The 26,542-nt window shown below is 42.1% G+C and overlaps 2 protein-coding genes across 3 annotated transcripts; one reads left to right on the top strand and one right to left on the bottom strand.

The window, feature by feature from the left end:
- Positions 1 to 3: 3 nt before the first annotated feature.
- LOC108046268 (facilitated trehalose transporter Tret1) lies at positions 4 to 25,411 on the bottom strand. 2 transcript variants are annotated; one of them, XM_017125871.2, is made up of 4 exons: positions 24,218 to 25,411; positions 3,580 to 4,188; positions 2,942 to 3,070; positions 4 to 2,335 (listed from the first exon to the last, which is right to left on the bottom strand). In XM_017125871.2, the coding sequence occupies exons 2-4, from the start codon at positions 4,010 to 4,012 to the stop codon at positions 1,692 to 1,694; spliced, it is 1,206 nt and encodes a 401-aa protein (XP_016981360.2). In that variant the 5' UTR covers positions 4,013 to 4,188; positions 24,218 to 25,411; the 3' UTR covers positions 4 to 1,691. The 2 variants fall into 2 exon arrangements, with proteins under 2 accessions (XP_016981360.2, XP_016981361.1); XM_017125872.2 differs by lacking the exons at positions 2,942 to 3,070; positions 3,580 to 4,188; positions 24,218 to 25,411 and adding an exon at positions 2,580 to 2,835.
- LOC108046270 (altered inheritance of mitochondria protein 3) lies at positions 22,065 to 23,167 on the top strand. Its single transcript, XM_017125874.2, has one exon. It carries the CDS (start codon positions 22,103 to 22,105, stop codon positions 23,027 to 23,029), a length of 927 nt encoding a protein of 308 aa, XP_016981363.1. The 5' UTR covers positions 22,065 to 22,102; the 3' UTR covers positions 23,030 to 23,167.
- Positions 25,412 to 26,542: the final 1,131 nt, after the last annotated feature.

Raw genomic sequence — 26,542 nt, 5'->3', positions numbered from 1 at the left:
ATATCGAATTTTAATAGGATTTTGTTTATTTGTTTTGTTTTTATTTTCTTTTTGTATTTTGTGTGCCTAAATTATTTCTGCACAAGTTAATGAGTTTGTTATGAAAACTATGAAGTATTTATTTTTGTTTTGTTTACATTTCCACGTAATTAGTTGGCTAATCTAAACATTGGAACATTTTGAGTTGCTCGTAGTAATTTTTTGCTCGTCTTTTCATAATTTACTTGATGTTTGAGTTTTTAATTATAAATGCTAATTACGATTATTTTTATTGTGGGATAGAGGGGAGTGGGCAAAAGTGCGTTTAATGAATAAATATTTAAAATACAATATTGCAGTTGTTCTTTCATCTTGTAAAACTAATAAATGCCAAACAAATGCATTCGAATGCAGCATTCGTAAGTCGAATTAATTAACTGGCTTAATCATATTTTATCTCTCGTTTTACTTGTTTGTACATAGCGACGTTGTGACTTAAATGACTAGTCTTTGGTTGTGTGTTGTCGTTAAATGTTATTGTTAAATAAAAACTTGAACTTTGCGTTTGCTTTGAAGAGGAATGTTTTGTTTTTTGTTTTTATTGAGTTGAAATAATGCAATATTTAGTTGTTGAAGAAACTTTCTGTTGCACGCTCCTGCAGCTTATTGCTAATTGGAGCGGATTGCAAAAAATATTTACAATTTATGTACAATGGCGCGAGTTTTTTGTTTACGTTTGCATTTACATTTAAGTTGCTGCAATGTTTGATTGTTTTAAGTACTTGTGTTGGCTTGTTGAGCTTATGTTTGATATGCTTGTCATGGGTTTGCTATTACGAGTGCCTATTTAAAAATGCAAATGCTATTAGATGCTTGAGCTCATAATTTGATTAATGATTTAGCGAATGATGTTGCCAGTTTTTTGCCGGACTTTCTCTTCAATTTTCGCTTTAACGTTATTTGTTTTTTGCCTGTTTCAGCTTGCGAGGGCCATCCAGAACCCATTTGCTCTCGTCATTGCGAAACAAGAGCGGAATGAAGTGAAAAGCCACAAAGTTGTGGCTCAATGCCTGTCCCGGACAGTCCCCCAAATACGGCTCAGATACAGTTACACACAAAGCTCAAGCCGAAAATGTCTATTTAAACAAAAAAGAAGTGGTAAATGTATGGGCTCCCCCGTATCGACTGGGCCATACCCTTTGAGACTGCTCATGTGCCCTATAAGAGACTCGATTCGGTGTACCCAATATTTTCGAGGGTGCTGCGATTTAAACTTGTGGCATCATCGGCAGTTGCCAGTTGGGTGCAAACAGAAAGCACGCCCTTTATTTGCTTTAATCCGACAAAATCCCTGTTCTAATGCCGTTCGGCAATAAAGGATGAAACGTGCATGGCATGTAAAGAGCATGTCCTGTGGCCATACCGCAACCCTCTCGCCTGTCTGCCTCGGTAGTTTGCGAAACGGAAACGGAAGTGACACTAAATTCGTTTCGGTTTTCCCAATTGGCGACACACACACAGACACACACACACAGGCACACACGGATAGGGAGTCTCTCCGGATGAACTGGCGAAAATAAACTTCACAAAATTGTTACGTGTAATCCCCTTTATGATCTGCGCCATACCATGTGGGCTGCATCTTAAGTGGGTCCGCAGACCACATCTCCACCTCACTGCTGCCAGATCCAGGCGCAGTTCTGGCCCGTCTCTCAGCTGGCTATGACCATGGTGGCGGCCGAGGCTCCTGGTGGCCAGTTGGTGGCTCCGGAACTGCCGGTTTCCTGCGGCATCGATGCGGATCCCAGCGAGGACAAGGAGCTGCTGCTGTTCGCCGAGTGCAGCTGCTGGGGCTGATGGTATTCCGGCTCCTCGTAGGCGGCATCCTCATCACAATCGTGCGGATACAGTGGCACATGGTGGTGCGTGTGGTGGTGGTGCGTATGTGAGTGGTGCAGATGCTGCTGTTGGTATGGATGGAAGTAGTGGTTCGACTGCTGCTGTTGCTGCGGTTGCAACTGTTGCTGTTGCTGCTGCTGCTGCAGTTGCTGCTGCTGTGGGGCAGGCGGTGAGGTCGACGAAGGCGATGCACCACCTGAAGGTGGGTGGGGCAGTGGCAGTGCCAGTGGCAGCGGCAGCACCACCGGCAGCGGTTGCAGACCTCGTATACTGTCCGCCGGGTGGGCCGTGTAGATGTTGCTCCTCCTCAGGTGGTTGTTGTTTATGTTGCTGCTGCTGCCGTTGTGGTGGTGCGCATTGCCAGCGGCACCACCCGCCGTCCCGCTCGCCCCGCCCCCACCGTTCAGCCCGTTGCCGTGGGCGCGCTTGTTGCGGGACCACCATTGCACGTGCGTGTCTGCTTGTGGAGAAACCGATGCAGATGGCACACAATAACACACGAGATGGGTACCGGAAAATAGACAGAAAAGAGGGGGGGTGGAGAAAAACGGGGGGTTAGTTGGTGGGTCACAGTTGCGAAAACAGTCTCCGAATGTTGTGAGAGTCAACACCGGTAAAGGCCTTATAATGGCCAACAGTGGACACAGTGGAAATGGTTTATATATTTATTATAGTTTAAGCTTTTTTGAAATCCTCCTTACACATTATATTTTCTCAAAGATTTTTTTGGATTCTTTCTTGAAATGTGTAAACAAATTTTGGATTTTTTCTGTTTACATCTAACTATGTTCGCATTTGAGCTGTTTGACAGTTTGATATAATCTAACGAAATCAGAACTTAACACAAATAGGTGTCAAAATTACATAAAAAATTTTTAGGGAAAATAATAAAAAACCCGGAAATATATTGCCTCATCTTTTATTTCACTATCCTGAAACTAAGAAATTTTTCTTGTTGGAATTTATGTTGTCATTCTTTATTTTGAATCCACTGTGCCCACTGTGTTTGCCATCCGCCCACTGTTTTTGGCCAAGTTGGCAATGTGGCCATGTGAGTACTCACCGTTGCGATTGTTGGAGGACTTTTTGCGCCGGCAGCGCACCACGGCAATCATGATGATGGCGCCTAGCAGCGCCGACAACACGGACACGATGATCAACGTCAGCGGCCAGCCCAGTTCTGTGGCCTTTTCTGTAAAAACAAACCGAAAAGATGGGGAAAAGAGTAATGGTTACTAACGGGAGTTACGCAGTTCTCAACTCCCATTTTTAAACTGAGAAAAATTATACTAAGTAATACTTTTCAGGCCTGATATTTAGTTTACCATACCCATATTTAATTTTTAAGATGAGCATTAATATACTAAAGGCTTAAGAGCCTTAAATTTAATTATGTTTAAGCTGCGTAAATTGAAATTAATTCAAATTAAAAAGAGTTTAGAAAATCTTCTTTAAAAGAAGGTAATATTTAATAACATAGTGAAAAGTTTAGACTTAAAAGCCCTTTAGTTCTTAAAAAGTTTAAGACTTAATTTCAAGAAAAATTAGGTAGTTACACAACATTTGAATTGATTTTTGATAAATGTTTAAATTACAAGATTGGTTAAATTCATTTTTACAGTACTCAAAGTCCTCAATTTTTGAATTGAACTTGTACTTCACTTTTTCCCCCAGTGCATCCCGTTTTGCATTCGAACTCACCTATCGTGCCCTCGAACATGAAGGTGCTCTTGGTGGGCATCGCCCAGGAGCATAAATCACACGTGGTCAGGCCGTCGCTGAGCACCGGCTCGTCGACGAAGAAGGGCGGGCGGGGCGGGGGCGGCACGAAGCGGCCGTTCCACAGACCCTGCTCGCTGGCATCGAAGGCCATTGGCGAGCCGAACAAGTCGTCATCGTCATCGAAGATGTCGAATGTCACATCACCAAAGCTGCTCAAGTCCTCCGCCGAGCTGCTGGCCACCAAGCTCGCAATCTTGGGCGGACTGAAAGTGGGAAATGCGGTTGCGGATGCGGATGCGGAGGGCAAGGCGGATGCGGATGCGGATACTGATACAGATACGGATGCAACTTGATTTACAACGTAACTGAGACGCGCATCGTTGCTGTAGTTGTTATTTGCTACGGATGGCATTTTCCTTGAGTTTTCCGAGGGACGGGGGAGTTTTCCGGGTGGGGGCTGCAATCCTTTGACTCTCCTCGCTTATTGCCAGTTATCGCCGCTGTTTGCTAGTCCTCCGTTCGGCACATGGTGAAGGGATTTTCGCCGGCTCCGCCTGTTTTCTGGTTGGGTTGTTCTTCTTATTTTTGCTGAAAGGAAAAAGCAAGCGGAAGGAGCAAGTTAGTTTTGCCAATTAAAGCCTTAATTGTGCTGTCAGTATTTGCGCATTTCTCTGCAAAAGAAAAGCTTTCACATTTTTCAGGCGTATCTGTATCTCTGGGTGGCTTAAGCCTTGCGCTATTCCTATTTCTGGGCAAGTAACCATTCCCTCACATGCCAAACTCATGTCAGCAATCGTTTCTCAATGACTTTTTTTTTCAACCTATTTCCAATTTGTAAGTACCCCTGCCCTCACCGGCATTTGTATCTTTTCAGCTGGAAATTGAATTTTTGAACAGCTCTGCCAACGCTATCTGCCAGATACTTCGGGTAGCAAAGCCACACAGACACATGGCACTCCTTGGATGCGGATACACATAGGACATCACACATGGCAGGCACTGCTAACGAGAATTGACAGCTTGACAGTTCGATATCAGGCTAGAAGTCAGCATTAGTTACAGTTCTGAGTTCTCAGTGCCTCGAATTTGCTTTATTAAAAACATCCTCCATTGTGGCAGCTTCTCTCGTTCCTTTTTTCTCGGCACTTGTCAGAACAAACTTGATTTGCGAGGCAATAATCCTGATAAATTAACACTAATTTGCAAGCGCCAACAGCGGAAGGAGAAAAAAACTCTGGTCGGTCTAATCGGCAGGTGAAAATGAAGCAGAGAGCTTCGTTTGTTGGCAAACTGCTCTGTAGATTCCTGCCAGTCCAAAACCAAATAAATCTGTTTCACTCCAGTTGGCAACCCTTTCACAAAGTTCTCCTTCTCCGCCAGCTTCATTCCTCCCTCTCAGTTTTTAAACTACTCTTTTTTCGTTCCGTTACCAACCCATCAGAGGCCGACACGTTTCAGGCATTAGCCGCTCAGGCTGCCGAAATTTCCAACGCTTTTCGCAATGGGTAAATGGAAATGCATACCGGGCTGGGGCCCAGAGAATTTTAACCTCTTACACATGCCAAAATATTATAAGGTGGCAAAGATATCCGTAGAAATTTTGGGTCTTATTGTAGCTATAAAGCACGAGCACATTAATAATTAAACAAATATTTCAAAAAAACACTTAAAATAACCCCTTTTCTAAGTTGGAAGAAATGGCTGATGGAACCTAGGCACATGGTTTCAATTGAAATACAGGTATTTTCTGCGTAGTGACTAGGACTTTTTTCCTTGTGCACCATTTCCACTTACCACGTGCTTAATTATATAAATATATGTGCTGCTATACAAATAAAAAACATAAAAAATGGCCAGTTTTCCGTGGAAAGTTTAATTCCACTTGCGCAAATAATACTTCATATGCAGAAATGCAGCCGGGTAGCTGGTGCAACGGCGAAGGGCGAGGGGCGAGTTCGGTGTAAACGATATTTAGTCATTCTTGAAAATGAGAAAACGTGAGGCGCATAAATTGACGCGGACCCCGAGAACGGGCAGAAAACTGAACTTCCTTCACGCAAGCGAAATTGCGAATCCAACTGCGAATCTCTGGTTTTTTTTTTTTTTGAATGAATGAACACGGAGTTGAGGGATTGAGGGGATGGATGGTGATGGTGATGGAGAGATACAGTACCGAGCTGTGTGGGTGGCAGTAATACTTCTTCTTCTGCGCTGACTGGGGCTATTAATAAATTTATTTTCGCTGCATGCTTGAAATAAATTGTAGAGTCACGTGAGCCGCGCTCAGCGCACTTTGATTTGCGTTTGATGGCAGTGAGGAGAAGTTGAATCCGGAGTCGAAGTTGAGTCTTTGGCAATGCCATAAGGCTGCGGCGACAGCTGTCATCTGGCAGTGCGTGGGCTCAATTGGCACCCCCACCCACCTCTTATCCACCTCTTACCAATTCCCAATTGAATGTCCAAAAACGCGTCTTCAGTTTCAATCGGGCTTGCGTGGAAACGTGCCTGCCGGCGGCTTCCTCTGTTTGCCAACCGAATGGTTGGAGTTGGTGGCACCGCCCACCATCCGGCAAATAAACAAACGAGAAACCCCCAGCAACAAAAATCGGGGGAAATGAAAATGAAAAGATACAGAGGGGCTGCCCCATCAATAACTGCAGAATGCACTACAATCAATATTCACACATCGCTGAGATGGGAAAAGCAATTACACATGTCCTATTCAATTCCAGCCAGCATCCATTCAATATTTATACATTATATTTTCATTCTGTTCCGCCTCAACCCCCCGAAATCATCACCCAGCATTTTAATTAGTGCGAAATGTTTGTACATTATTTTCATTTATATTGCCTGGGCACTTTTATTTGCTCTCAAATATGAGCGTGCAGAAATTATAATTGTGAAACTTTTATTGCAGTCGGGGCAAAACCGTGAAAAACAGTTGAGGACTGTCGAAATGTTTATTATGAGTTTAGGACTTTTGAATTAGCGCAGAAATTTGCAGCATTCCCCCCCCCCTGCAGCTTAATTACCCAAATATGTAAGCGCAATTATTACATGCACGTAGAGCACAACATTAAATTGCAGCTGAAATGGGAAATAATTCAGAGCATTTAATTAAAGAAAATAATCTGGGGAATTATTTATTGAATACAAACGAAAGCCGCACGCCACTGATAAGAGCTGGCCGAAACAAGAAATAAATTAAATTAAATCGCATTTAAGGGCAATTTTTAAGCCGCAAAGCAACCCAAAGGTCAGGGTAAATGATTTTGTCAGCTTTAAAGCCAGCAAGTCGGATGCTTTAAGCCCGAAATGTCAGAGTCTGTCACATCGGAAAGTCAAGCCCCTGCCACAATCAAAAATTGCTTCGGCTGCTCTATTTTATCCTTAAAGTCGAAGAGTCAGACACGGATATAGGACGTGTCTGGCATTCTGTGGGAAAATAAATGTTGCCGAGGCAACGACATAATATTGCACTAATAACGAAGAAGAAAGTCTTGGCCAGGTCCGGAATTCTCTCAGAATAATTGAGTTAACTTGCTGGCATATAATATAAATTGGACTCGGACAAAACGAACTGATATCGCTATGCATGAAAATTGAAATTTTATTCAAATGCCCGGGCAAGTACTCAGCGAGGGAGATAAAAGTGACAGCCTGCGCTGGATTTACATAAATTATGAGGACGAGATCTACGGCCCCAAGAAACAAACTCATTTTGGAGTGCACTCCATAGAAAGCGAGATATTCGACTGGGGAAAATTAGTTGATTTGTATGCGCGACCGAACGAAATGAAAACTAATAGAGTTGTATAACAAGTTGTGGCCCGGGGCAGGAAAAACTGGAAAACCGCAGACCTTTACTTTCTGTTTAAGCGACCCTTCGGCAGCTGATAAACTTGGCGTTTTATTGGCAATTCAAATTCAAATTGAAATCATCGAATGTGAAATCTTCGGCCTGGAATTTTTTTTGTGGGATCTTCGATTCGTTGCGATTGATCGAACTGGAAATTACCAAACACATATGCATAACACTAATGAATCCGAGATTAGATTTGAGATTTCGTTTAACAGCGGACTTGGGATGGAATAACCATTGTTGAGGACCTGCCATGTTGGCCAGATAAACCCGAAATGGAAATAAACATTTCTATTTTTGGGAAGGCAGTTAAGATTAGGGAACAGTCAATTGATAGCCAACAATGGTTTGATCTCAGTAGTGGTTTGTCTAATTTTATAGCCTAGTTAGGGATCTTAATAGAAGATAAGTAACTTTAGAAGTTATTGCATCAAAAACGTTCTTTAGTTTCTGGCTTAAGATAAATTCCCCTTTCAAGAAAAGGGCACAGGAGAGTGAAAAGCATTGTCTTAAGCCCCGCAAACCAACTAGTTAATGCTGTCTGGGCTTACGTCAAAATTGATGAAACTCCCCCCTGAAAGTACCGTAAACCATACTGGCAAACAAAAGCCAAGAGATTTGAGATGCCATCGCTGCCTGATTTTCCCTTCTTGGCATCTGAGCACATCAAAACCGACTGAGCCACACACAGCGTGTGGGAGCTGCTCCCTTGCTGTTCCCAGATTCATAATTTTCGACAAACAAATCGCTTTATAATCCCTTTTCAAACACACTCACCCAGCCGGCAGACACTTGGCTTCCTTCTAATCCTGAGCTGTCAATAAGACATTAATGCCTCGAGTAGTCTGCGTTTTGGATGAGGGCAGGGGTGCGATCGAGTTACAGAACGCATTCCGTTGAAAGAAAAAGGACGCCCGGGCCGTAAAACCTCGCCAAGATATACACTCGCTCACCCTCGAGATAGGGCTCAACACATTTTCCCCACACTTGTTGAGGAAACATAAAAAAAAGGCAAAGGGTTGGGGGCAGGGGCACTTGAAATATTTCGGGTTGAGTTCGCTGCATGTTTATGATGTATTTTATTTAAAATTTAATTTTTACTAGGACTCCGAGCTATGTCTCCGAGGAGGAGCAGTCAGTTTTCTTTCATTTCTGCTGCCAAGTGTCTAATGCAATTTGCCGGGGAACAAACTCAATAAAGGCTGCCCCTTACCCGCCGGGTCGTATTCAGCAGGATTGAGAAGGAGCTGGAGCAGGAAGAGGAGGAGTAGGAGCAGGTTCAGCTGATAGATTCCACAGGACAGCCGCGGGCCACACACGCGCAGAAATGAATAGAAGGCAGCTCACAACCTCACCTTTTGGCTCGGGCCACTTTGCTCTTTGCAATCATTTTTCTTGCCAGCAGCAGCAGCAGCAGCGCACAGTGGAGCCTCGCTTGAGGTTACCCTCTCACAAAGAGGTTTCCCTCTGTAGTCGAACTATGGAGACTGCACTGTACTGTACAAAGACCTGGCCTGCAGCCAGCAGTCCATCCATCCATCGAACTCCTGGGTTCCGACTCCCAGGGAAATAATCAAAAGCAGAGAGCGAAAAAGTAAAATAAATACGAAAATCAATATGTAGGCGTAAGCAGCAGCCGCCGGAGCTACGTATCCATAAGATACAGATACACACACAGGAAACATAAAATGAATTAATTCCTTGTTGTTAGCACAGGCGAACAGCGCAGTCTAATCGAAAAGCAAGTGAAAACAGCCACTCCCCCTGTACACTGAAATTTCGCCTTTGGAATATTATTTTAAGGGCCATCTAATCAAGTTAACTTTATCCAGAATCATATTAGACTAGTAAGGACCTATATCCCGTCTGCACCATAAGCTAAAAGAATGTTTTATACTGAGAAATCATAAGGAATTTTGCAGCTTAAAACCTTTTTTACTTTTTGAAAGCAACGAGAAAACTGGGATTAATGTTTGAAACCTTGTCTAACTTAATAAATGTTTTAAATGAGAAAACATACTTTAAAAGTTATTTTTAAACTATATTCTCATTCTAATGGTAAGTCAAAAGTACCAGCTTACCAAAAGCACAGGAAATGGAGTTTAAGCTATTGGTTTAGGACATTAAAAACTTTAAGTTGTCCGATCAAAATTATATAAATAATTAATATTAAAGTTACACATGGTATTGCCATTCAATTTAATAAAAATGCAACTCTTGCAATCATATGAATATGACTATGGTATTTTTTCCATGTGCAACAATTCTTCCCCCAAGAACAATAACTACTCCCAATCTGGTTGGTGGGCGTGGCTGGCAAAGACTGTGCAAACATGTTTAGGGCGGCTGAGAGCTGCAAAAGCTCGACAAAAAAAAAACAAGGACAGAGACACAAATCTTGGCACATAAAACAATTAGCAGGCTGTAGCAGGGGAAAATGGGTATGGGAAGGACTAGGCGGCTTAGTGGAGGGTGTGGCGAAAATAAATGACAACAGTTTTGGGGCTGTGGAAATTAGTTTGGATCCCCCGGCCACAATCATATTTTATTCTATTTATTTTTCCTCTTCTTCTTTATGTTTTTCGGGGCTGCAGAAATTTATGAATATTAAATGAGCAGAGTCAAAGCCGGCAGAAATTTATGGCACATGCAAATGCCTCATATATCAAGTGGTTGTGTGAAGTCATAAAGCACAACAAACCAGGATGAGGGCAAAACAAGAACGAAAAGGACAAATGTCCAGTCTACGACAATGTCAAGCCGGGAGGACAGGACATGGCAGGACAAACAAATTTCCAATCGCAAGCAAAACATTTTCCCTGACATTAATAGCAAAATAGGAAAATACATATGAAGGAAGAGGGCCCCGTCGTCTATGCTTTATATAGCGATAATATAATGCGAGGCGGGGTATGTCATCATGTCTGCCTGCTTGACTGGCAAAAACAATAGATTAACGTTCTCTGCTTTTGTCCTGTCCGAAAGACTACAGAAAAAGGTCAAAGTTGGAGCAAAATCTCGAGAATGCCGGGTTGGGATGTTAAAATAATAAAGAAATTGGGATGTGAGCAGAAAGATAAATTGAAATACACATAAATATATTATCATGTCAGGAAAAAGTTTACCAGCAAAGTGGAGAGGAAAATCTATTGATAAAAATCTCTATGAACTGACCAATCTCAAAACTTTTATCAGGTTACCAGGTTAACGGCTCACGCCCCTCACAGTTCCCCATCTAATTAACAACTTTGAATGGCTCTCAATAAACTCGATTCCAACTCTCACTCGAATCGAATTATAAACAAATAAATACATAAAAAAGCCGGGCAGAAGGAACTCTTGCTGCGAAGCTCATAAACCAAGCTAAAAACCAAGCGTATAAAAGCCAATGCCAGAGCAGTCAACAATATTGGCCAAGACGACGCAAAATGGCCATCAACTTTAATTGAGTTGAAGAGCCAAAGAACACCAGCACAACCAGCTAAAATAGAAGGAAGAAATATCTCCAATTCAGGCGAAGGGGCAACGGGAATCCACTGAACTGAGCTAAGGGAAAGCGGAAGGAATTTTAGCAAATTAGATTGTTTTCCACTTGAGTTCGTTTTAACGCTTACAGACGCCCAGTCAGGAGCCGGCAAGAAACTCTGGCTCGGAATGGGACTGACTCAGCTCAGACTTGTAATCTCGTTCTTCTTAGTTTTCGGGCTGTGGTACTTGCTTGGCTGTTTCGGAGTTACCTTTCCACCTGCCCCCGCCTATTGAGGTTCATTTACACTTAAAAAATATATGGAAATAATAATATATTCACATATTCTTCTAAAATGAGTGAAAACCTTCAACAAATCAGTAAACACAAATTTAATTGATTTCTTTTTAAATAAGGTAGAAAATAGCGTACATTTGTTAATGTTATACCCAAAAATATGTCTAAATTAATTTACATTTTAGAAACCATAAAAAAAGCCGTCCAATATTTACGCTAGTTTCGTAAAGATGTAAAATTATTTAAGTAAAATAAAAACAATAGTAAATATACGAGTGAACATGTAACTTCTTCAAGTGATTTTTATAAAACTTACAAAAATATTTTCTATACCTTTAATAGAAAATGGATATAAATTTAGCTCAAGTTTTAAATAAATATGAACAATATTAAACATAATAACAATATATATCACAAGGAAAACATTTTTAAATTATTAAGAACGCACAATTCTTTAAAAATGTATTTAAATTATGGGTTTACCAACATAATTTTATATTTTCTCTCTAAATAACATTTATGTAAAATTAAATATTAATGTGTAAGACCTTTAACATATATTATTAGATGATTAATTTAAGATACGCAGTTTCGGGAAATTTTTGTTTCACTGTAGTTACACTTTTGAAAGCAATGCAGCCACCCACCGAGCGGCTGCGAAAACCAGTAACAAGCCCAAGAAGAACAACGAGGGTAAGTAGAAACGTTGTTGGGTTTCCGTTCGCTGGAACAATCATCACTCACCCGGTCGGCACAAAATTGATGATAATAATCGCACGTACTGGCGGGGCCGGCAATTGCTGGGGAGTGGGTCCCAGTCCAAGTCCCATTCCCTGTCTCAGTCCCATCGGGCTGCTCCGCTTTTCGAGAGCAGTAATACCAGGGCTTACCGCCCGAGCTCCACTGCAGATGATGGCCAACAGCTGCTCCACCTCGCCGCCAATCTCCGCGCTGCGCATCTCCAAGGGGACACCTTGCAGCGCTGTCATTAAAGCCAATAAAGTGGTCGCCAAATGACATTGTCAGCGCGTCGCTTCAAAGGCAGCTGTTGCCCCCGACCTACTCTTCACAAAAAAAAACAAAGCGCCCAACTCCCCACTGTACCTCACCGTGACGACCCCACTGTACCACCGATTTTGCTCCACTTTTTGTTGGTTTCGTGCTTCTTTTTTTTTATCAGTGACAGCAAAAAATGAAGCGAATTTATCTCTATTACAGTTAGCTGCTGCCATGCCACGCCCCCTTGTTGACGCGCCCATCATTTGTATTTGTTGTGCATGTTGACATGTTGTGCTCGGTGACGGCGGCGGGGGCGTGGGCAGAATGGGGGCGTGGCAGGCAAGTGATAGAGCTGATACAGATTTGAGCAGACAGCTGCGGATGAGGCTCAGGCTGAATTCAGGACTCTAAAAGCAAACTCGAGTTGAGCTCGCTTTGGACATTTTCCGAAAAAATGATTGATGATCCTCCCAAAACGATTTTCCACTTTAAAGCGGGCGAAAAAAATGCGACTCGAAATTGCGCAGCTAGCGGAAATAATGGAAAATACTTAGCATGCTTGAGATAATCTATAGGAAAGTCTAGGTTGCGGTTATGGAGTTTATTTAAAGGAGGTCCAAGCAAATATTTGGTATTTTGAAAAATAATAGGTTCACAAAATCAATTGATTGCCAAAAGCTTTTAAAGCTTAAGTACCAACTCATTTCATTTCCATTATCCAAAAACATCAGTCATCTTTTTTAACTAATCTTATCATAAGGCTAACTTTGCACAACACAATTAGCATAAACATTTTTATTAGTATTTTTTATATTATTGGAACAAACTTTCAAATTGAAATCATTTACTTAGTTACATTTATAGTGAAAGGCTGAATGCCTTTTCCAATTAAGGAACTTGGACAGTCGGCCTTTATCCACTTGCAGAATTAATCTCCCCAACCCAATTTTCTGGAAAGGTTCCCACAGTGAAGACTCTCCCCGAATTCCCCATAATAAATCAACATAAACAATTTTCCAAAATGTAAATATCATAAAAGATTGTTAACATTAACTGTCTAATTTGTTGTCATTCCGAATGGCCGCCACCATCATCAGTCCCACATTTTAGATGTTTCAGAGGTTGTAGCTGTCGTCGTCTTCGCCTCTCGAGAGCTTCTTCAGCAGAAGCAGAAAAGTAGCTGCGACATGGAGAGAAGGCGGCAAAATGGCCTGCAGCGATGATTCTGGCCCAAACGGGGGAAAACAACAACGTGAAAAGCTACTCAACCAGCAGAAGCGGACAGAAGTGGAAACGTGTTTGAGGAACCCGCACGCTAATAACTCCGCTTTTGACGGCGGGTAAATTAATGACAGGCCAAATCATTTTAGCCAACTTAAATCACTGTAAATGCAGCCGACAGAAGATGAAGTAGCACTCAGATAGAGACTCCTAAATTTTGGACAAACATTAATAAACTAGAGGCTTTTAGAGCTTCCCAAAAAAAAAGCGAAGAGAAAAGACAAAGAAAAACGCTGCGCTGCAACTGCATGCATAATTTGCCGACCAACGGTTTCCACTAAAAGTTTTTCAGTGGAACGCGACGAAGGTTTTTCCTTCTCTCTTTGGAAAAACCGTTGTCTTGTCTGCGGCGGAAGATCCGATTCCGAATCCGAGAGTCCAGGGCCATGCCATGACCATGACCATAGCTATAGCTATAGATATAGCCATAGTGGCATGAATTCCAAATGGAGACGACATGAAAAACCTTTTATCTAAAAGTGCTTTCTGCCTTCCCCCCGCTCTCTTTTTCCCTCACCATCCCATCTCCCATTCAGCGAGATGTCTGTATTAGCCAGGCAAATGCAACTGGAAATTAAGCAACAGACAACAGTCGACTGAACAAAGCAAAGAGGAGACACAACTAAAACACTGGGTCCAATAATTTGTGGCTGCAGTCGCGGCTGAAAGCCGAAAAAAAACTCCACAATGGAAAAACACCACAAAGAGGGAATAAACGAAAAAAACAGAGGCCGCTAATTTAGTTACTAACGCTTCCCGAAACCTACAAAAAAAAAAAACGAAAAACCCGAAAACCCTCATGTACCTGCGGTTAACTGGTCAGTGCAGTTTAGTGTTTGTTGTTTGATGGAAATTGTGTAGCCGCCGCTGCTGATGATGGCTAATTAGTCGGGCCACCCCGCCCCTCTAGCCTACGAATGAAATCTATAATATCATGATGTCTTAGTTCGCCGGTTAGAACAACAATGGAGTTTTCGGGGGTGAGAACCCCCTTAATTGCCTGCCTTTGTTGGGTGAAAATTGCTGCACATTAAATGGCAACCCAGCCGATGGGGAGACACTAAAATTTTCTATACATTTTTAGCTTTTCAACTCTTCTCTGCCCGACCGCAATTTAATTGGTCTAATAAAAGTTGGACACAAAAAGAGAGCATCCATAGAAGTACATATATTTTAATGCTAATGTGCACACATTTGTCGGGCAATCCACATTAATCAGCATTGCGGCAGACCAACAGCAGCAAAAAAATAAATATATATAGGTATATATTGTATTTTCTGTTTTACGCTTTGCAGTGCGGGGATTACGGAATATATGTTTTGCGGTTTCACAATTGGTTCTGGAATTGGAGTTGTGTTCTCGGGTTTTCCAACCAACTAAAGTTTTAATTATAAAAGCGGTTTTAATTAAGAGCAGAACAGGAATCATTAGTTGAATGTTTTTACAGCCAAATTAAAGTGAATACATAAACAGGACTCGAAACTTGTAATATATTCGATTTAACTACCAAACTGCTTTACTTTCCTTTTGCTTCTTGTTGACAGACATGCACCCACTCTAACCTGTTTCTGTTTCATTATCTTGAGAATACCTATTGATATTTTATACATAGGAATGTTTCTGCCAACACACTTTCAACCCCCAGTTTTCCCGAACTTTCGAACCCTTTCGCCAACACATTCCTGGCATATTTTCCCACTCGCACTTCATTTGGGCAACAACACAACAGAAACACCTCCTCCACTAAATGGGCATGCAAAGCATATTACATTTCCTTGCCCAACCAGGGCATCTTCAACCTGTCTGAAATTAAATGCCGACTCCAACACCTTCGCCCAATTCCACCGCCCGCAACCTGTCGTTTCCCGATATTTGTTTTAATTTTAAGCCAGCCGCAGAGTCAAAAAGTTGCACCCACGCCTCGGGGAGGCAGAAAGGTCCGTGACGGACCGACAACTGGCAACCGAAAAATGAAAACCTAAAACCAAAACCAAGAACCGAATGAACCTTAGCCAAATGATGCGTGAAATTCAATACAGTAGCTCGGCTCCTCCCCTTCTTTTATTTTCAGGACCCGGGTCTGTTAGTGTAAACACAAGCCGCAGAAAGCAGTCCTGACTCCTGCTCTTGGATTGCTAAGGCAGTAAAAAGGATATTCGTGGTGGGGGAAGGGGCAGGACGAAGGACGATGATGGGCTGACTAAGTGTTCCTCGAGTTTTATTTTTTTCGGTTCGGTTAAGGTCCGAGGATCTGGTGGTGTTTGTTTTTCGCTTTGCCGAATGTGTGAAAAGGCATCAAATGGCGTTAAAAATGCTTAAGTACACAAACACAAGTTAACACTCCAAGAAATAATTTTGTTTTATATGAAAAGTTTACACTAAAAAAATATTAAGATATTGAGTTAAAAAAGAATGAAATGCAAAATAGTTTTTGTGGAAATCAAGGAATAGCTTAAGATATTTTGTTTAGATATACCATACAAAATGCGGTAAGTGTGGTTTCAAATTTGGAAATAAAGAAGAAATCTTATTAAATAAATAAACTAAAATCAACTAAAGCATCCAGGACTTCAGGACTTTTCTTCAAGTGCACTTGTCAGTCAGTCTGGGCAGCTTAAGGAAGGGGTTTGCCGGGACTTGGGTTGGATTCTGTCTGTGGGCTTGGGATTGGGACTGGGATTGGAATTGGGTTTGGGATTGGCACTGGCACTGAACCTGCTGCGACCATAAATTCCATTGATTGTCGCGCCAGCGTTTTGTATGACAAGTTCGAAGTCTTGTATTGTCTGTCGCCTCGTTTTGTCTTGCGTTTGTATGACTTCTGTTACCAGCCAGCCACACCCTGACCCCCCCTGAGGCCCCCTCAACCCACTGGGGCCCCCCTAAGCCCCTGAAACTCCACCTCTGCTGCCACTCACCTGCCAGCATTCGTTTGTTTACTGCCTGCTGCCGCTGCCGCTTCTTTAGTTTCTTGAGTTTCCCTGGCCCGCATGTCACATAAACCGCATCTGGGAGTCCAGAGTTTTTGGTTCCCGAACCCCGGTCCCCTGCCCACGGCACTTGGGAAGTGTGAAGCGGAAACCAAACAAAAGCCGCCTAAAACAACTGCAGGTAAGACCTGGCCAGATAAGACGTCTGCCTGCCGTCCTCGGCATAAGCGAATTTTAATATTGTATACAGAAGAGTGCCGGAGACCGATTCTCAATCTCTTCAATCTATTCAATCTCTGCGGCGCTTGCTTTTCTCACTTTTAGTTTTTTGTTTACCTTGCCCGGAAGACAACTAGAAACTTTAAGAAAAATCTCCCAAAGAGCCAGAGCTTTGATGGCCTTTTTACACCTCCCTGTCTTGAGAGCAGCAAAACTATCTGGGATCTCATTCCGCTGGCCTCTTATTTGAGTTGTCGCTGCTTACTTAACAACTTGTCGCCTCGATTGCCCTCTGCCCTCTCCCCTCCCCCTCCCTGGAAAAACCCCCATTTTTCCTGCTTCTTGGGTAACAAAATTGCCAGCATGTCCTTTGGCCAAAGGCATAAAAAGTTGACACGGGACTCCTTTTTTCCCCTATTCTTTTGCTCCCTTTTTTTGACGGTTTTGTTTGTTGGCCTCCTTTGCATAACTGGCTACAAATTTTCCTTAGTGCCCTCAGCGCCGCCAAAGTTGGCCAAGTTTCGTCTGAAGGGTTTTCCAAGTGATGGAACCGAAATTTTTGACACGCGCTCTGAAATTCGAGTGGTAAACCGGCACAGGGATTTTAGTGCAAAGTTTAGGGATAAAAAAGAAAAAAAAAAGTTACCAACTAAAGTTTTTAGATTCGAAGCCACATATTCTTAAATTGCATTTGGGAAACTATTTTAGATAACTTCGACTTAAATGCATATTCCATTTCAATTTCAGCCATTCGCCATTTGAAAAGCATTTCAAATAATTTCCAACTTTTTCCTTTGTCACCTAAAAACTTTATCCTTGAAGGGAAGAACTTCAACCAACACATTCGGCCATCACTTATTGTTACTGTCGAAAATTCCTTTTCCACATTTCCATCGAACTTGGCCACACACACAAACTGAGACAAACTGCTAAATCCTTTGGCCAGCAAGGAAGTGGAGTGGGAGCAGGAAAGCCAATCTCTTTTTAAGCTGTTCAACAAAAAAACTTTCACTTTGTTGCCCAGGACGATCAACGCCAGAAGTTTGGTCCTCCCAGTGGGGAAAGGGGGGATGGAAAGTTCTAAAAAGTTCCGGTATTAAGTCCATTTAACCCGCCATTGAACTTTACGCCTCAACGACCAGCTAATGCAACAAAAACTGCAAAACCAAATCTACGTAAAACCAACAACCAGCCTTTAAAACTTAAAAAAAAAACTATGGAAACCCGAGGACCAGCAAGGACAACAAAGTAAATGAGCAGCCTGCCAAAGGGATGAGAATGAAAATCGAGCAGGCAAATGTGCAAAAAATGGAAAATGAAACGAAAAACTTTTGTGGCAACAGAATTTTCTCTGTTCGCCGTGTTTTTTTTTCCTGCTCTTGCAAGCTGCACACAAAAAAAAACGAGGAGAATTCAATAAAATAACGCTTTCCATCTGGGCAAAGTACTAAGAGGACGAAACTAAAATAAAGTTTTCCCCGTGCGCCGTGGCGAGGACAATTTTCGTGAAATTTGTACAGCCACGCCCACCGGGCAACCGCCCCCTTTGGACCACTACGTTCGTACCACCGCCATTTGGCATTAAAGTTTAACAATGGACCCTGGCGCGTGTGAAAGAAAGGAGCGAAAGAGCGAACGGAAGTAAAAGAAACCGCAAAAGTATTCCACGAAGGAAGAATAGAACATTGGAGCTGCAGAAAAGGAGGCTGGCGGAGGGAGGGGGCGTGGCATTGGCGGCCATTTGTACTTAAACTGATCTATTTTTGTTGTAGCTCAAGTTTCTGCCCCAGCATCTGTATCTGTATCTGTCTTCATGTGTAAGCGTGCGTTTATCCTGCTTACAGTTACACAGATAAACATTTTCGTTAGGGACAAAAATGCACGAGAACGAAAAAAAGAAGGGGGGTTTGGGGTTAAGGATTCTCGAGGAACATCCTTGGGCCGCCCTGCATCCTCCCACATTTTGTGTGTGACTTGTTTGAATGCATACTTTGTCTGGCGCTTGCAAAATGTTAAATTCACAAGCAGCATATGCTCCAGTGGATGAAGAAGCTAGTCAAGGGCGTGGAAAAAGGGGTTTGAAAAGGTGCCAATACGATTATGCTTTAAACATCTTAGAAAAATGTCTAGGTATGCTCAGAAAAATACTTAAGGTATAATAAATTGTTTTAATATGATTGACATGTGGGAACGTTAATACTGTTTATAATGCCTAAAGTATGCATACTTTTATTTTTTAAGAATAACCACTTATTTTTTAAATTCATTATCAAAATTATATTATTTTTTACATTTGTATATTGTTTTAAAATTTTGATATCCAAAGTTTTTACTTCATTTATTAAGTTTATTTGTTTCTTATAATAGAAATGACATTGTCTTTATCCAAAATAAAATATTTCATAACCATTGTTTTGCCAACAGCTGTGTGTATTTAATTCAATCTCAATTACAAGAAACCTAATAAGTCCCCTTGAGATGGCTGCTTCAAACTCCTAGAAAGTGGCGCCCCTGCCTTCGCTTCGCACAACTTGCTATTATCGCAAGATAAATGCCAGTTCCACATAACTAAGACTTACCCGGAGTCCTGGCTCTGCTGCAGCTTGCTCCAGCTGGTGGCTGTTCTCTGGCAGGCTGCTTGGATGAGTCCAACAAAGCTGCTAAGCCGCCAGCAAGGATAAGCAGTGGCATAAGAAGCAAAGGAAGGGGCTTCGTGGAGAATAGAGGGAAACCTGCATTTCTGATGGCTTCACCAGATGCAGGCCTCCCACAGGATCTGGGCGTGGATCCTGGAACGGCGGCATCTGCGGCATCTGCACCGAGGTCCTGGTCCTCGTTGCGCCGGCATAACTGCGCCTCGGAATTTTAATAGAGCAAATTTCAACAACAAGCCAGAAAAATGAGAGCGAATAGAATTGCGGGGGTAGAAATTGCGCGGCATTTTATTCTGCGCTGGTAATAAAACTTCGAAATGAAGTTTAGAAAACTTTTTAAATGCCTTCGCCAAGGCGATGGACAGGCGATGAAATAGGGGCGTTCCCCTCCTCTTCCACCGCCAACTCCCGCCCCCCATAACCACGCACAGGGCACACACCCACTGAGAGCAAAAAATAAATAAAACAGGGCATAATAATGATGATGACGCCTACAACACAACGCCCACGAACACGCCCCCCGCTTTGGCAATGGCCTGTTAGGATCCGCGCAAAATGCTAAACGGGCCCCAAGGACCAACGGCAGGCAGGACACACGGCTTGGCTCGGCCAGCTTTTTGCAAATTTACGATTATGATTATTACAAGTCGACGTTTTCTGCCAAGGATTCGTGTAGTCGTGTGGGCGAAGGGCAGCCAAGGTGGGTGTGAGTCTGACATTTGGACAGCTGCTGGATAGGACGCTTCCCAAGAACGAACAAGTGCAAAAGAATGCGTCAAGGCATTTTAGCACTTTGCCCCCGGACGGAGTCCCAGCTGAAAGCCAGAGACACGGGCCCATCCGAATGTACAAGCCAAAGTTGTGCCAAAGTTATTACAACTCTTAAAGATGCCACGGGGGCAGGATGTATCTCGGGGATGTGCTGCTTCGTCCTCGAGTGGTGGGTGGTTGGGCGGAGACATTGACCTCCAGCGGGTTGTTGGACAGCGTCTGGAAATCGGCAAATTCCATGGGGCATAATAAACGTAAGATAAAAGTCAAAGAGGGACAAAAATTATATAATAAACTGTACAACGAAATGAAATTATTGAAGCTAGGGTGGCCAAAAGGGGATGTTATCGGGAGGGGGGGGCTTTACTGTGTGGCTCTTGAAGCTGGTAAATAAAAGTTTGATGTGCAAGCATTTCGCGGAGTTCGAAAAGTTTGTTTGCAGGTTGGTTTTCAAGATACTCTAATGGAGTTGGGCTGTTTGTGTTTTGGTTTTAATGGAACATCAGTTTCCGCTAATCAAATGTAAAGGGATTTTCCAGGAAAAGCTAATAATAACGTCATTGAAACAATTTTAAGAAATTTATAGAAAATATATTTTAGTTTTCTGAATACATAAGATTTCTTAATATTTTTATTATTTTATGGTTATTTATTTTGTACTAACTGTTTAAGAAATTATGTATTATCTTATAAATGAAATAAAGGTATGAAATACATATTACTCAAACACAGAGTATTCGTACAATCACCATCCTACATATATTTCGTTCCTGGCTGGTTTTTAAAACTTTAAACATTTTGTTACTGAGGGAGGGATCGAAAAAGCTGCTCTCTGGATACTGTTAAAAAAATTCTGGAGTTTCGGGCTGGGTGCTGTGGACACACCTACACACAGCCACACGTACACCCAAAGGCACAACAATAAGTCAGGAATGCAGGTGGGCGAGGGGCGCTGGGGGGCGGACGAAAAGCACAGGGCGCTTTGGGCTTATCAAGTTGAGCGCATCAAATTCTCAAAAATAATATACCAAATCATAAAAGCATGACGATGAGCAATTTACCAAAGCCAAATACTCAGAGAAGAAACAAATACGGGAAAAAAAGGACGGCGTATGGAGGGAAAAGATTCAAATCAAGAACGTGCCCCAAACGAAGAAGAAGTGCCCCAGTCAAGACGATTATGTACGTATAAATAGGAATATTTTTGGTTGCGTTGTAAAAACAACAAACTAAATGATTAATGATGAACCGCTTTTGTCTGCCAGCAAAGCATTTCATTTTCACTTTTCCTCAGAGGCTGCTGCCCCACAATTGGAAATTGAAAATGTTATTTTTCAACTTGAACTTCGATTGCTGGCATCTCTCCTCGCTTTCCATTGCTGGCAGTAATCACTTTGTCATCATTTTTCAGCATCAATTGTTTAGCGGCTCGACATAAATTCACTTCAGAACCCAAAGAGAACCCGCTCTGGCTCTAATGGAAATTGAGAGATACAAGAATCGAAGACGAGCAGTCTGCGTCAGTGGAAGGTCCGAGTGCCCCGTCACAAATGTATCTGCAGTTTGGAAAACTCAATGGGTCTCGGCCTGATGGAGTGGACTTCCCTGGAATTGGCCTACAGCTTGGCCCGCTTTCAAGTCGAACCGAACAAGAGATCAAAGGGAAAATCGTTGACTTACTCCTCAGAGAAGTCGGGATAAAGCTTAAAAATCACACTTGAAGTAAAAGAGTTAGTACATCAATAATTCAGTGAAAAAATGAGTGTTCCTATGGTATTTTACGAATAATTAAATAATAATATTCTAAAAAAATTTATTGATTACTGGCATCTTGCAAATGTTTTCACGTATAGTTATATAGTTTATATAAAAAACCTGGCTCCGCCTTATTATAAAATAAATGCGAAACTAACCGATTTTATAGTGAAAATGTCAAAGTCTTACATTTTTGTTAATTCCACTCGTAATGTTAAGATAAATCAAGAATTCTCTGTTATGTTCAACTAATCTCCACGGACTATGGGTTGGATACTGGGACTGTTGCTCTACCTCTGTGCAGGAGTTTTTGCTGATAAGTTGAAAAGTGATAGTGTCAATAAAATAATGGTTAACGGCGGAGCTATATTAGTTAACACCTCCACATCCGGATTGACGGATGCAAAGGGATCTGTTGTCGTACCAGGCCCGGGATATTATCACGAAACCATTATCGGCGAGAGACCACTTGGTAAAGGTACGCCATTGCGAAATGCTGGTAATGGCATTGTTGTCATCAGCGAGAGCAAGCATACGAAAAATGGCGAGACAAACGTTGTTAAGTCCAAAGTCCAAACTGTTACAAGTAAGCCCAAACCCAAGCGAAAATCCAAACGCAAGATAAAAACCAAGCCCAAGCCAAATCGAAAGGGTTCGCCTCCCAGGAGTACTATATCTTCATCTGAAAGTGGAGAAGAGCCTGAATCCGTAGAACAACCTCCAGCACTAGGACAACTTCAATCCTTAGGGCAACCTTCTTTTCCAGGACAACCTCCACTCCAAAGACAACCTCCATCTCTAGGACAATCTTCACCCCAAGGACAACCTCCACTCCTAGGACAACCTCCACTCCTAGGAAAACCTGCACTCCTAGGAAAACCTGCATTCCTAAGACAACCTGCATCCCTACGACAACAGTTTTTCCAAAGACAACCTGCATTCGTAAGACAACCTCCGCTCCTAGGACAACCTGCACTCCTAGGACAACAGTTTTCCCAAGGACAACCTCTATCCGTAAGACAACCTCTATCCCTAGGACAACCTCCATCCGTAGGGCAACAGATAAGGCAACAGCCTCTGGTTCAGTCAAAACCGCTTCTGCAATGGGCATATAGAGCATTTCCTTGGCTTAAGTTCGATTTTATTAAACCAAAAAGCGATCTGACATCCGATGCGAACTACTGGAAATAGGATTTAATCGAATCGAAGAGCGATCATCATCACGATTTAATATTTCCTGCAGACCTAATAAGTTAAAGATAATTGTAGGTCCTAGTCCTATTAAGTAATCAATAAATGCTTACCTTAAACAATAGGACTTTCAGCGAAGATTGTAAAATGACTGCTTATTTTAATGAAATAGTTGTAATATCTTATAAAGCCACTTAAAGTCTAACAAGAAAGGAAAGCTAACTTCGGGCGGAGCCGAAGTTGATATACCCTTGCAGAATACTCTGTAAACTATATTCTCCAAAATTATTCATGTGATGCATTCTTAATACTCATAAAAAATCCTAACTTCCTAACTTTAAAAACACCAAAGTAATGACATTTCCAATCGTTCAGTTATATGGCAGCTATAGGATATAGTCGGCCGATCCTTATGAAATTCGGCATGTCGGATTGATTAGCCAAATATAAAACCCATAGAAAATCCCAACATTCTAACTTTACAAACACCAAAGATATGGCATTTCCGATCAATCAGTTATATGGCAGCTATAGGATATAGTCGGCCGATCCCGGCCGTTCCGACATATATACTGCGTGCAAAGAAAGAAGGGTATGTGCAAAGTTTCAATTCGATAGCTTTAAAACTGAGAGACTAGTTTGCGTAGAAACAGACAGACGGACAGACAGACGGACAGACAGACGGACAGACAGACGGACAGACGGACAGACGGACATGGCTATATCAACTCAGGAGGTGATCCTGATCAAGAATATATATACTTTATAGGGTCGGAGATGTCTCCTTCACTGCGTTGCACACTTTTGACCAAAATTATAATACCCTCTGCAAGGGTATAAAAATACCATACGAATGCAGTCAATCATTGAGAAATTATTTAACCAATGGCTCAAAGTTATGCGAAATTTAAAAAAATTAAATAATTATATTACTTGTGCTATTGGCAAATTCTTTTGTGCATTAGATGTAGATCACAGAATTTTATTTTCATCAAAAGCCATTACCGAATCTGTTACTAAGTAGCTTAACTAATCAAGAATTCCATGGGGAATATGCATTTTGCAACCTGTAAAACCCAGCTTGTTTTTATTTGTTTTGTAAAACATTTGATAAATGCGAAATCTTAAGGCCTAACTAGCACAACTAACTTGAGATTTCATGGGAGATGCAGAACTCTTAAAACTCACCTCGTTTTGATTTGTCGGTGTGCCAATTAGCCCGTTACGTTGCCAATTGGAATGTTCACTTGACTTTGCCTTGTGTTCAATGCGGTTTTTATGGCCGATGTTGCAGATGCGGCAGAGGTTGCAGATGTTGCTGTTGTCCTTTCACACGGCGACAACGCGGCGTAGACGTAATCCACAACTTGAGTACCGTTTAGTGGCTTATGTTGTTGTTGTTTTAGTTGTTGTATTGCAAGGATAACGGTAATTAACCCGTCGGGGTCGCCTGGCCGCAATTGCATGCCAGTCGTTGGGTTATTGGCCGCCACCGAGCCGCTCGCTTGACACTTTTCAAACTTTTTCTCTTAGTTGGGCAGCTTTTTTATTCGCACACTTGGTAAAAAACACACACACGGGCAGGCACATACAACAACATACACTGGGACACACTTCGCTATGCGCTAATTTTTTTTTTTTTACCGCGGCTGCATTTGCTTGCCTTTTACACTTTTTGCCTGGGTCCGCGTTGTAAATCTTAGCGCGTTGTTTTTAAAGAAAATTCCAAAGACGACGACAACACCAGCAGCGTTGTTCTGTATGTGTTTTTCTTCTCGATTTTTTTTAAACTTTTTTTTTTATTTGCCGGGTCTGGCGCTCCGGCGGCGGCTCTTCCGCAGAAACAAGCTTCCAAGCAGGTTGACCAAGACCAAGACCAAGACCAAGAGATGCAGAAAGACAGGAGAACAGGAGTTCGAGGTGGAGGTGAAGGTGGTTGCTGCACAAGTTGCAGCTGAAGTTGCAGGGGCGCGGCTGCGGCTACAATCTGCAATCTGTTTGTGGCATTAAATCAGTGAACCAAGACGCTCCGCTCCAGCTCCACTCCGGCCAGATTTGTTTATGCCTCCTCACTGGTTATGCAAATTTGTACTACAGCTGTACGTACAGCTCAATTAACGCGGCATTCTTGGGGATTTTCGAACTGCCGATCGCACATTGATCACCGCACAAAATCACTATACGACTTGGTTATATCATATCATAATAGAACCCTGGTTTAGAACTGGTGCCGAAACTGATGTTGCTGAAGGAGAGTTGCGTTGCCTATGTTTCTGCTGTGTTGCCAATGTTGTTGCGAGTTTGCTGGTTTTCGAGTTGTTGTTTTTGTGGGGAAATCGTCGTCCGCGGCCCGCTGACTTTTCGGCTGGCAACGTATCGAACCGGTCTCAAGTACATACTGAACGGCACGCACTGGGAACAGGTCCGTTGAGGCCCAAGAAACGGCAGTGGAACGCCGTGGAATCGGTCCACTCAATGGCCCCGCCATTCCACTCGGGCCGCTTGAGTGGAACTCGGTGGAAATCCCACTCGGCCGGAGTTTTTTCGGGAGCAAGTCGGTCAGGTGTTTAAGCCGCTGCCGCAGTTGCGTCCGCATCTAATTGTGAATGATTTATGTGGGTCGTCGTCCCCCACCGGGCGGCATCAACCAGCAGCTAGGAGCACCACCGCACCACCACCACCACTGCACCACCGGCAGAAAGCACTCTTTCGGCCCAAAGAAAGTGCCATAAGCCGATGCCGATGGAATGGTGCAGGCTTTTCTTTTACCGCCGATGCAATTCGCACAATTGAAATGAAAATGCAGATGGCCAAGAGAGTGGGATTGAAAGAAATTGGGAGTGTGCTAATACACGGAGCGAAAACTTGAGGTATTCTAGCATTGTTTTATTTAATTATCCATATAACTAAACATTTATCTTTTCTGGTCAACATTTTGAAGTAATTTTCGATATAAGTCCTTATCAACATGTCTAATTAACTAAAACTAAAAATTATTGATTGCAATAATAATTTTTATTGTTAACTAGAAAACATAAAATTAATGTCCAAGAATATTTAAACCTTATAAAAAAACAGGTATAGCTATTTATAGTTTGGTATTTAAAACGTATGTATCCCTTAAAAGGATTTTTGTTTTAGTGATTTTTCTTTTGAAATTGTGTACAACACAATTACAAGACGAAATGTATAATGCGTTATTAAAATCGAAATAACAAATATATCTAGGGATTTCTTTAACATATAATGCGTTTTTAATAGAGCAACATTTCATGCCTAAATATTGTTAGAGTACAAAAACAAATATATCAAAATATTCCCTAATCCCATTTCTTGTTTTTCAAATCACAATATTAAAACAAAATAAGCTTTTGAAATGTGTGTTTGAAGTGTTTAACCTGAGCTGCTTGCACATTGTAAATACCAAATCCTCAATTTATTTTCTCTGTGATTTGAGCAGAAAACAGTTGCCATTCAGTTGCCGTAATCCTGGCCAGGTCGTTGGCTTTACAT

Source organism: Drosophila rhopaloa, unplaced genomic scaffold (assembly GCF_018152115.1).
Source record: "Drosophila rhopaloa isolate 14029-0021.01 unplaced genomic scaffold, ASM1815211v1 contig_163, whole genome shotgun sequence".
In the NCBI taxonomy this organism is placed as follows: domain Eukaryota; kingdom Metazoa; phylum Arthropoda; class Insecta; order Diptera; family Drosophilidae; genus Drosophila; species Drosophila rhopaloa.
The sequence above is the reverse complement of the archived record's forward strand: the minus strand, read 5'-3'. Positions and strand labels throughout refer to the sequence as shown.